Below are 12,334 nucleotides of genomic sequence, written 5' to 3' on the forward strand. Positions count from 1 at the left end.
ATAATTTTAAAATTATTGGACTACCTGAAAGTCATGATCAAAGTAAGAAGTTAGAAATCATCCTCCAGGAAGTTCTCAAAGAAAACTACTCTGATGTTTTAGAATCAGAGGGCAAAATAGAGGTTGAAAGAATCCACCGATCACCTGCTGAAAAAAGATCCTGAAAAGAAAGCTACTAGGAATATACAGCCAGGTTCTGGAATTCCCAGATTAAGGAGAGAATATTACAAGCAGCCAGGAAGAAACAATTTGAATATTGTGGAAACACAATCAGGATAACCCAGGATCTGGCAGCTTCTACACTGAGGGATCTAAGGGCTTGGAATATGATATTCCAGAGGTCAAAGGAGCTGGGATTAAAACCAAGAGTCACCTACCCAGCAAAACTGAGTATCATATTTCAGGGAAAAATATGGTCATTCAGTGGAATAGAGGACTTTCAAGCATTCTTGCTGAAAAAACCAGAGTTGAACAGAAAATTTGACATTCAGATATAAGAAGCAAGAGAAGCATGAGAAGGTAAACTGAAAAGAAATCATAAGGAACTTATCAAAGTTGAACTATTAACATTCCTACATGGAAAAACAATAATTGTAACTTATGAAACTTTTCTCAGTAGTTGAAAAGAATATATATATATAAAAGGGTATATGGGCATATGAATACATATATGAATGCATGTATATATGTTTACAGGTATACGTAGATAGAGGGCACAGGACCAATTTAATAGGAAGGGATGATACTTAAAATGTGAAATTAAGAGGTGAGAGAGGAATATAATGAGAGGAGATAGGGAGAGACAGAATGGGGTAAACTATCTCATACAGAAGAGGCAAGGGAAAATGGTTACAATGGAGAAGAAGAATAGGAAGGCAAAAGGGAATGGGTCAACCTTATTCCCATTGAGTTTGGCTTGAGGAGGTAATGAAATACACACTAAATAGGGTATTTCACCCTACAGGAGAGTAGGGGGGGAAGGGGAAGGGGATGATGGAAGGGAGGGCAGGCTGGGGGGGAGGGAAGTTGGAAGCACCCACTTTTGAAAAGGGACGGGATTAAAGTAGAGAATAGAACACGTGGGAGGTGGGATAGGAGGGAGGGAAATATAGTCAGTGTTTTACAATATATCTACTATGTTATTGTTTTGCATTAGCCACACATATACATCCTATCATGAGCTGCTTATCTTCCCAGTGTGGATGGATGGCAGGGGAGGAGGGGAATGAATCTGGAATTCACAGTTTTAAAATCAAATATTCAAATATTTATATATATATATGTATGTGTGTGTGTATACTATTATCAATACTATTTTACATGTAATTGGGAAATAATATGTACAGGCACTGGGGCATAGAGATCCACTTGAAAAGTCGAAAGGTGTATGGGAGAAAATATGGGAGAGAGCAGATTGGAGGAGGGGATATCCTGTTGGACTGCTATTTTGGGGGGGTGGGTGAGGGAAAAACGGGGAGAAAATTTGTAACTCAAAATCTGTCAGAAATGAATAATGTAAATCAGAAGTTAATAAAGCGTTTGAACAAAAAGAAAAGAAAATAGGCACCAAAGAGAATGTTTTAATTATAGGTTCTTATTCTTTGGAAACTTTTGTAGTTTTAATTTTTTGTTTTCCAAGCTCTGGTTTACTACCCAATATTTGGTTTCCAGTTGAAGGTGACCTTACTTGTGCAGTAATTCTAGAATCTGTCATACTTTAATCACTTTGCAAGAAAATATGAGATGTGGTATTCAGATTACTTTATATAGTTATCTCCCACATCTTCCCAGAAACATCCCATTCTATCAGTTTCCTCTTAACTTTTTCTCTTAATAAAACAATCTTGACACCAACCTCATATAAGACATTCATTAGGTATAACATTTAGGTACATTGGATACGTATCTTACTGTAAGCACTTCTTATGCTCACAACACAGGCCTCTATATTTCAGGCATGCATATTTTGGGCCAGTTGTATTGACATTTCTCTTCATTGCCCTTTGTGTTACATGCAAATTTAATCCTTCAGAAACTCTAGCATTATATGACTTGGATCCGTATATAATCACAGAAAAAAATAATATTAAGAAAATAGGATTTTGTTTCAAGAAGAAACGAAATCATTGAAGCACTATACAGTTTTTCAAATATAGCCCAACCTGCTATCCTTCTTCTGTTCAGTTCCAAGCCTAGTTAATGACCCACATGTAGTGTCTGTTCAAGATATATGCACTCTATGATTTGTCCATCCAACTACATATCATCATCTGGACAATAGGCATTCTTCATACACTTGGTTTTTCTTGTCTAAGTATACTCAACTCTCTTAAATGCTTATATATCTCAGTATTCTGGAGCTTGTTGTAGTGAGTCAACGCAAAATAGGAGCATCTGGAGAAATTCACCATTTATGGTAAGTCCCTTGTACATTTGGAGACTTGTGACTATGCGAAACACCCTTAAGCAACACACATAAGATCTTATACCATAGGATCCATAGGATTTAGAGCTAGAAGGGACTTTAGAGCCCATATTGATCATTTTACAAATGAGGAACTGAGATAACTTGAGAAGTTAAGTGACTTGCCCAAGGGCACACAGCTAATAAGTGGCATAGTCATGATTTATACTTAGGTTCTCCAACTTCAAGTCAAGCTCAATTTCTGGTCTACCACACTCCCTGTCTTCAAACACCTAAAGCTATCAGTTGAACCCTCCAATTAAAGGACTGGGGGAAAATCTTTGGGAAAAAAAAAAAAAAAACCTTGCTCTTTCCACAACTTCTCTTTGTGATATCTAGTAACATATCTGCTTCCCTCTCGTCCTGTATTCTGAATTTTGCCTTAAACACAAAGAGGTTAAAGGCTAACTAGATATAAATGAAAATTTAGAGTAGAACAAAAGCTGAATCTCTGAATGTTAATTTTTTCTAACTGGGTGCTCTGAACTATTGTGATAGCATTAATTAACTTTTTTTCTAATATAGACCACATAGAGAAAATTGACCTGAAGCTATTATATTGCTCCTAAACTGAAAAAAAATAATTAGCTAATTGTTATAACTATGGATGATTCATTATTTATCCAGAGAGAAAGGGAGTAGGGAGAAGAGGATGGTGACTGTTAAGATTCATAAAACAACTCTGTTATCAAAGTTATCTTTGTCACATTTTTAAAAGAGCCTCGTATAATTTTGACATGAGCATGCAGTTTATGACTATTTTGCTCTACCAAATGTTTAGTCAATAAATAAAAAGTACTATGAAATTTTGTGTTTTCTACACTTTTCATTTAGTTGTATGAATTTATTTTATTTGCAAAAGCCTGCCTTTTCCTATCTAAGACTTTCATCAAGGATAATCTTAATAGGAGTATATCATTCTCTCAAAAACTTTGTGGTAATAGGAAAACAGGCATATGAATTGATGGTTTTTTATGTTTTTCTCAATTGCCTTTTAATCCAGTCACTTATAAAATCCATGATACTTTTTGCAGATTTTTGGTATCCTCTGTTCTTTGAGATATCTTAAAAAACAATCCCTCAATATTCCTAAAACTCTCTCCAGCTCAGTCTTTCTCTGTTTATCCTTGGTCTAGTTCAACCTCTCTTTCTATATTTGTTTTTCTTGGTGCTATTTTTACTTCTTCGTTTAGCATGTCAGGAAATCCTAATGTGGTGACTCTTCTTATATAAATTTTTATTTGTCTTTTGCATTTTCAGTCTGTTTGCCATCTTTCAGTTAGTCAGTAAACATTTACAAAGCTCCTATTATGTGCTGGGCACTATGCTAAATGCTGGAGGTCAGTTCTCTGATATCATACTCAAGTATCTATCTGGGGAGGTCTGGCATAATTGAGTCTCTTACTAGAGTTTCTACAATACTGTTTTTTCGTCCTCTATTCCTCACTCTTTTATGAGGTGATATTGTTCATTATTTCCTCCCATATACCTTAAGTTTTTACAAATGCATTTTTATTGCAAACCATTTTGACTTTGGTTACCACATAGTCGAGATCCAGTTTTTACTGACCAACACACGGTATGTTAAGTTCTTTTGGTCTCCTCATTGTTATAATTGATTTACATCAATAAATACTTAGGAAATGGTGATCATTTATGTTAATGCCTGGTTTATTTCCCATTGCATGTCATATCTTACCATTTTCTTCTAATTTCATGTTGCATTTTATTTTTGTTATAACAATTCTAAGAGAGTAATTAAGAAATAGACAGGCAGGACAGCTTTGAAATTAATATATTTCATGTATTATATATTTTTTAAATCTGCACATGAGATTCAGTTTCATATATAATCTTCTAGTCTTTGTATATATCAGTGTTCGTTTGATGGTTTTGTGAAGTTCAAAATAATTAGTCTTATTGTACTCTGAGAGCTAGTTTGGAAAGGACTCCAACATGTGTTAAAATTTAATCAAGTTAATTTTTGTGATTTTATTTGGTACAGTTAATGTTAAGTTCAGTGCCTTCTGACTATATTGAAGAAAGTAGTCACAATAACTTGTAAATATGTAAATTTTTTTTTCTGGATGGAGTTTCTTAGAGTTAAACACTATTCTCACTGATATCAGAGCTGGTCCCTGTGGATCACTTAAGCAAATGGGAAGGTTCTGTTTGAGTTAGACCTGCTCATATTAGTTTTATGTTATAACTCTCTCAACACAAGACTTGTAAAGCTTATTACAAAGCATATTCATTACCTAAGGAGAAATATCAACCTCAACTAATGTAGATAATTATCTCAAAAAAATAGTAGCATCCCAGTTAGTTCTTTAAATTAGACACTAGTTTCCTAATAATCCTGAAACTTGTTTTAATATTTTGGTTACAGAATATAAGTATGCAAAGTTATCCAACTAATTAAGGATGATGTGATGGCTCTTTTAGCAGAAAAAAAAAATGCTGGAGGGAAAAGAAAGGAATGGCTTCATTCCAGACAATTATTCTTGCTTTTTATTGTAACCAGCATCATAGAGGCAGATAAAAAGAATTTACAGTTTCTCTAATCCTTTGTCACTCTTTACATTCTAGCCATCTCTCTCCTTACTAGAACTGCTCATTAGTCTGTTAGAGAAAATAAATCCAGTGGGGAAAGTAAGCCAATTTTGCTATGTGTACACTTCTTACTGTTTTATATGTTAAGTATTTGTTTTTATTATTTAAATTGAAATATACATGTTGCCTGGAACATGAAGACTAGTTACAGATGGATGATTTTTATCTATAGCAGAAAGGATGAAAATTACTGTTAAGTCACATACTTTATAAATTACATTCAATTCAGCAAGTATTTTTTACTAAGAGCCAGTCACTATGCCAGACCCTGGGAAAACAGAGACAAAAATAAAATGATCTGCCTTCCATCCCAACCAGAGATTTTAAAAGCATAGGAAGCTCCTGAGAGAGGAATCAAACTCTACCACCTCAGATCAGTGATTCATATGCAAAGTATAATCTTTAGGAATTGCCTGGGTGGGGCATTAAAAATTTAAATGACTTGCTTAGTCAAAGGTGGGACTTGAACCCAGATAATCTTGACTCCCAGGCTGCCTTTCTAAACACAATGTGTACAGAACAGAAAATGAATACAAAGTAATTTCTGATGGGAATGAGTACTAACTACTGAGGAATTCCAAAAGTCTTCTTGTAGGAATTGACCCTTACATTGAATCTTAAAGAGAGCTAGAGATTCCTACGGCCCAGATGAAGAGAGAGCATTCTGAGTCATGGAGCCTGTACCAGAGACACAAGATGGAATATCCTATTATGTAGGGCATAAAGGGGCAAGACAGAAGATCCCTGAGATTAAAATTGGAAGTGGATTTTATTGCCATGGAACTGCTGGGGTCACATACCCAAATCAGACAGTGAATTGGCATGAACAATATGCCAGTTTTTAAAGAGAGATTACAATAGTCAGGTTACGTAAGCTGAAACTACAATCAGTGATTGGTCGGTGTGTATTTGAATTTGCTCCCGAAGTTTTTCCTAGCCTGAGGTACAGGGAACCCAGATTGGGTGGAGATGGGGAACACCTGGCAGAGATGGGTGGGAGGTTAGGAGACAGGGAAGAATGGAGCAGGGATTTTACCCTAGGCTGAAACCCCCACCCACGGATCAATGAGGAGAGAGAAGGGTGGAGTTTATGCTGAAATTCCTGTTCACAGATCAATTAGGGGAAGGGAAGGGTGGAGTTATGCTAAAATGCCTGTTTACAGATCAGTTAAGGGAATGGAAGGTGGAGGTATGCTAAAATGCCTGCTTACAGATCAATTAAGGGAATGGAAGGTGGGGTTGTACTCAACTTTACCAATAGCAAGTTGACCAGTTTGGTTGAACTTTAGTAATGTGTGAAAGAGTAAAATGTGATCAGCTTTGAAAGATGGATCCAAATTGTGGAGTTTATCATTTATATGGAGGCAATAGGGAACCACTGAGGCATCTTGAGCAGCAAAAGGACCTGTGCTTTAGACATATCTATTTTGTAGATATGTGAAAGAAACCCTAAAAATATAAGCATGAAAATAGCTTTCAGTTTGTATTAATAGATGTTTTCTGTGTCTCCTTTTAACTTAGGGACCTTGCTGCAAGAAACTGCCTGGTAGGGGAAAATAATATTCTGAAAATCAGCGACTTTGGAATGTCTCGTCAAGAAGATGGTGGCATATATTCATCTTCTGGTTTAAAGCAAATTCCCATCAAATGGACTGCTCCAGAGGCCCTAAATTATGGTAAGAATATATTCTTTCTTTCCTTTTAGTATATAAAATGAGCTATAGGGAGGCTGGCTGGTTCGGTGAATTAGAGCACTGGCCCTGGAGTCAGGAGGACCTGAGTTCATATCTTGCCTCTGACACTTAACAATTACTAGCCCTGTGATCTTGGGCAAGTCACTTAACCCCAATTGCCCATCCCCCCCTCCAAAAAAAAAGAAAATGAGCTATATACAGCATGAAAATTATTCACAAAATAGATCACAGAATTTGAAGTTTAGTCCAATTTAGAATTACCTCAGCATATGTTTGGTCACAATGATGTATAAACTTTCATGCCTTAATACTTTAATATATACATGTACATTAAATATATAGGAATTATCAGATTTCTTCACCAAAAAAGTGTTTGCACTTCACTGACATTAATTCATTTAGGATCAACTTTGAAAAAAAAAACCATGAAGTATATCTGTGCTAAATCAAATAGTTGAAATATACGCTCAGTAACTACAATGAACTGATTCTGGTGCTAGGTCCCTGCAATACAATTGTTTGTATTCGACTATATTTGACTCAGTAACTACATCTATAATTAGGTCCCTAAAATTACTGGATTCTTTAGCCCTTCGACATGAAAATTTATGTGTTTTCCTAACATCTTTTTTAGGTGGAAGGTTGGGTGCAAGAGAGTGTGGAATGGTGTTGCAGGGAGGTTTATACCTGTGATTTTCTATTGAGGAAATTCCCCTTGCCAGTCCAGATAATCAATGCTGTTCTACAATTTACAACCTCACTGAATTACCTGGGGTACCCATAGGCGATGTCTTTTTTTGTATAACTCTTATAGAAAAAGGAAGACAAAAATAACTTTTTTAAATATGAGATTTTTTTTTTACTTGAAATTTTATGCATCATTTCAAAAGGAAATACAACACACACCTTATGCTTGTTGGGAGTAATATGTTATAACAAGATCAGGAAGAAAAGACCAGATTGTGCTTTAAAGAGAAATCCAAAATCACATTTTCAGTAAAGGAAGGCAATTAAGAAGAAGCATGCAAGCCTAGGGTTGGTGAATGAGTACAGCACATCTTGAATAATTTATGAATTCTGATCAACACAATGACCATGACTCCAGAGTGATTGATGAAGCATGGTACCTATGTAATGCCATGCACAAGCAGCCTTCCAGAAGAATGCTACTGTGAACAGCTTTTAAGGTTCTGATTACATAGTATAGTTACCACTGTATTTATTCCATAACAAATTAAAGCAGAACTTTCACAGAAAATCAAGGTACAGCATTCACAATATTACAACTTCTCAAAGTCCAGTTGTCAGAATCTTCCACTCATGGGGCAAAGTCTTAAGTTAACTCAGTCAGTATCACAATGTAGTCTCAAAGTGCAATAGTCAAAGTCTTCCATTCATGGGGCGAAGTATCACAGAAAATAACAATATAATCTCAAAGTACAGTAGTCAAAGTCTTCCAGTCATGGGGCAAAGTCTTAAGTTAACTCAGTCAGTATCACAATATAGTCTCGAAGTAAAATAGTCACTCTTAAGTTAACTCAATCAGTCACTTATTCAGCAAAGTCTTCCACTCTTGGGGCAAAGTCTTGATTAATTCAGTCACTTGTTCATCAATTACTAAGTATCATACACAAACCCCTCTAACCCTAGGTCACTAGTAAACTATAATTTCATCTTTACTCAATACCCAGGTAGTGGTCTTTTCATCTTGACTTGGGGCCTGTTCTTAGATTTGCTGGATCCCCTTCCATGGTCCCAGATTCCACCTGGATTCACCTGGGCTCAGTGGCAGACAACTCCCAGTTCCTTGGCCAGCTCTCTGGGCAGGTCCTGCTCCACACTGGCGTTCACAGGGTCTGGTCCATGTCAGATCCCTCACCATTTCTGCTCCAGGGAATTCAAGGCTCAACCAAGTCACAAACAAACAAAGTCTCAGCATCCCAGTCGTGCTTCCTCAGTCACCTGGGCTCCGGGCCCCTGGCTCCTGGGATCCTGTTCAGAAGAAGCTTTACCATCACAAGTTCTCAGGAAATTCTGGCTCAGTTCTTCATTCTCTCTTCTGTAGCTGCTCTGCCACCAGATCCTGGTCTCAAGAAAATTCTGACTGTGCCTCTCTGGGGCTTTTCCTTATATACACACAGTATTAGCTTGCTGTTTCAGCCAACCCCATCCTGTTACATCAGTAACAGGAGACAGGAGTTCATACCTTCTTTCCCCCACAGAGGCTTGATCAGTTACTAAGTGCTAAGTACCTGCTACTTTTGCCAACACAAAGGGATCTTCAAATTCAAATTACATTAAGTTACAACCTATAGTACTGTAATGCAGTAAGACACACATTTTTAGATATGGAAATGTGTGGATTTGTTTTGCTTAATTTAGCAGTGTATCACCTTGAAAAAGGGACCCAGCTTCCTCATTACCACAAATAATAACTGCTGGTTGTTGGCAGGTAAGCCCAAGGGCCTCAGCAGTGGCTACACTCCCCAGACTATATTTTCTTTCAGCTCCCACCTTTCCAATCATCCCCAGAAACCAATCAACCCATTGAAGATAGGGCCTGGCAGCTACTTCTGTGGACACTTCAGCTACAGTGAATGAAGACCCAGAAAAGAAAGTAATCACCACCAAAATCCTGTCAAATGGTTCAACTTCAGAAACTGATACTGCTTATCAGTGGAAATAACATTAAAGAAGAGATATTTACCATCTGCTTTGCCAGTGGATGATGGGATCTTTCCATCTGACTTGCCATTGAAGCCTGCAGATTTTGAGCTCCTTAAGAGCAGAGATTCTGTATTTTATTTGTAACTCCAGTGCTTAGCACAGAAATTATTTATTATATTATAGCATATTATTTATAATATTATACATTATTATAACAAATATAAGACTAATAAATTCTTTTTTTATTCATTAATCCATTCATTTTAAGGGATTTATTTTTTACATTTAAGGGGATAATAGTGATGTAAAAAAAAAATAAGAAATGAAAGTATAGCACATATGCCCTGAGACTGCTATCCCAAATTCCCATTCACATTGGGAAGCTGTATTGGCTAACTATTTCTCCTTTAAGAGTTCTAGAAAAAAAAATTTTACAGGAGGGCAGAGCCAAGATGTTGGAGTAAAAGCAGGAACTTAATTAAGCTCCCACTCCAACCACTTCCAATACCTGTAAAAAAATGACTCTAAACAAATTTTAGAGCTACAGAACCCACAAAGTGACAGAGAGAAACAAATCTCCCGCTGAAGGTAACCTGGCAGGCCAACAGGAAGGGTCTAGCACAGCAGACTGGGAGCTGAGCTCATTCCTGCATGAGGCATGCTCCAGACCCGGGGCAGCCCCAACCAGCGGCACAGAATGGCCAGAGCAGATTTCTGGAGGGTAAATCACCAGCAGCTGTGGTGGTTTCCAGACTTCTCAACCCATAAACACCAAAGAGAAAGTAAAAGGTCAGTAAGGAACTCTGTTGGAACTGGGTGACAGAAGAGTGGAGTCCGGCCCCTGCCCCTGGGGCTAAAAGTGGTAGAGGCATGGCAGCTGCACCTGCTGCCACTTGTCTGCTTCCAGAGCTCCTGGCGTACTGGTTGTAGGGGGACCAAGTGACCATTCAGAGGCTGAAATCGCTCTTGCATTAACCTGCTTGGATCTGGATCACAGTCTTGGGTGGTGGTCCTGGGGTGAGAAACACCAGTGTGCCAGAGCTTGTGGTGGCTGTAGAGAGGGTGCCCTCATAGCTCGGACAACAGCTGTAACAACAACTGTGAAAACCCTAGCAATTTGGGACATAGCCGTCTCCACTAAAAATCAAGTAACTGACTGGTAAGATGAGCAAGCAGAGGAATCGCAATCAGACCCTAGAAATCCTTTTTGGGGGACAAGAAGGATCAAAACATGGAACCAGAAGAAGACAACAAAGTCAAAACTCCTGCATCAAAAGCTTCCAAGAAAAATATGAACTAGGCGTAGGCCATGGAGGAGCTCAAGAAGGATTTTGAAAATCAAGTAAGAGAAGTGGAAGAAAAATTGGGAAGAGAAATGAGAATAATGCAAGAAAATCATGAAAAGCCAGTCAATGGCCTGCTAAAGGAGACCCAGAAAAATACTGAAGAAAATAAAACCTTAAAAAATAGACTAACTCAAATGGCAAAAGAGGCCCAAAAAGCCAATGAGGAGAAGAATGCCTTTAAAAGTCGAATTGGCCAGATGGAAAAGGAATTTCAAAAGCTCACTGAAGAAAATAATTCCTTCAAAATTAGATTGGAACAAATGGAAGCTAGTAACTTTACGAGAAATCAAGATGCTATAAAACAAATCCAAACCAATGAAAAAATAGAAGGCAATGTGAAATATCTCATTGGAAAAACCACTAACCTAGAAAATAGACTCAGGAGAGAGAATTTAAAAATTTTTGGACTACCTGAAAGCCATGATCAAAAAAAGAGCCTAGACATCATTTTTCAAGAAATTATCAAGCAAAATTGGCCTAATATTCTAGAATCAGAGGGCTAAATAGAAATTGAAAGAATTCACTGATCACCCCTTGAAAAGAATCCCAATGGGGTGGCTAGGTGGCACAGTGAATAGAGCACCGGCCCTGGAGTCAGGACGACCTGAGTTCAAATCTGGTCTCAGACACTTAACACAAAAAAACTGGCCATGTGACCTTGGGCAAGTCACTTAACCCCAATTGCCCCCTCCAAAAGAAAAAAAAAATTTATTTAAAAATTTAAAAACCATTCTTTTTTTCTATTTTATTATATTTTCATTTATTTTTTTAAAATATTGCAATTTATATTTATTTTTAGTTTTCACCATTCGTTTCCATAAGATTTTGAGTTACAAATTTTTCTCTCCAAATTTCTCCTATCCCCACCCCAAGATACTGAGCCTACTGAATACTATTCCCCCAATCTGTTCTCTCTTATATAATCTCCCACCCCACCCCCAGCTTTCTAGTAGAGCAAGATGGATATTTATACCTCAGTACCTGTAGGCTACCCTCTCCCCCAATCTATCCTCGCCCTTCTTATCCCCTTGCCCCCTACTTTCCTGTAGGGTAAGATATCGAATTGAGTGTGTATGTTGTTCCCTCCTTAAGCAAAATTCAGTGAGAGAAAGCTTGACCCATTCCCTTTCACCTTCTTGCTCTTCCCCTCCATTGAAAGAGTTTTCTTTCTTCTTTTATGTGAGATAATTTACCCTATTCTATCTCTCCCTTTCTCCTTCTCCCAATATATTCCTCTCTCAATTCTTAATTTTATTTTTTAGATATCATCCCTTCCTATTCAACTGATCCTCTCTATCTATGTATACATGAACACACATATACACACACTCACATATATATTTATACACACATATACCCTCCTATATATATATATATATATATGTTTGTATACATCTACATACCTATATATTTCCTTCAGCTATCCTCATACTGAGAAAAGTCTCCTGAGTTACAATTATCATTTTACCATGTAGGAATGTAAATAATTCAACTTTAATAAGTTCCTTATGATTTCTTTATCCTGTTTACCTTCTCATGCTTCTCTTGCT

At 37.2% G+C, this 12,334-nt stretch overlaps 1 protein-coding gene across 10 annotated transcripts in view; it reads left to right on the top strand.

The window, feature by feature from the left end:
- Positions 1-12,334, top strand: part of FER (FER tyrosine kinase) — a 288,611-nt gene that overhangs the window by 246,882 nt on the left and 29,395 nt on the right. For all 10 annotated transcript variants that reach the window (XM_069088134.1, XM_069088138.1, XM_069088142.1 and 7 more), the window contains one exon: positions 6,599-6,753. In XM_069088134.1, coding sequence (XP_068944235.1) covers positions 6,599-6,753 — 155 coding nt within the window. The remainder of the gene's footprint in view (positions 1-6,598; positions 6,754-12,334) is intronic.

This window comes from Petaurus breviceps, unplaced genomic scaffold, assembly GCF_028583685.1.
Source record: "Petaurus breviceps papuanus isolate PSGF00001 unplaced genomic scaffold, PetGlider_PUasm1.0 184, whole genome shotgun sequence".
NCBI classification, from domain to species: domain Eukaryota; kingdom Metazoa; phylum Chordata; class Mammalia; order Diprotodontia; family Petauridae; genus Petaurus; species Petaurus breviceps.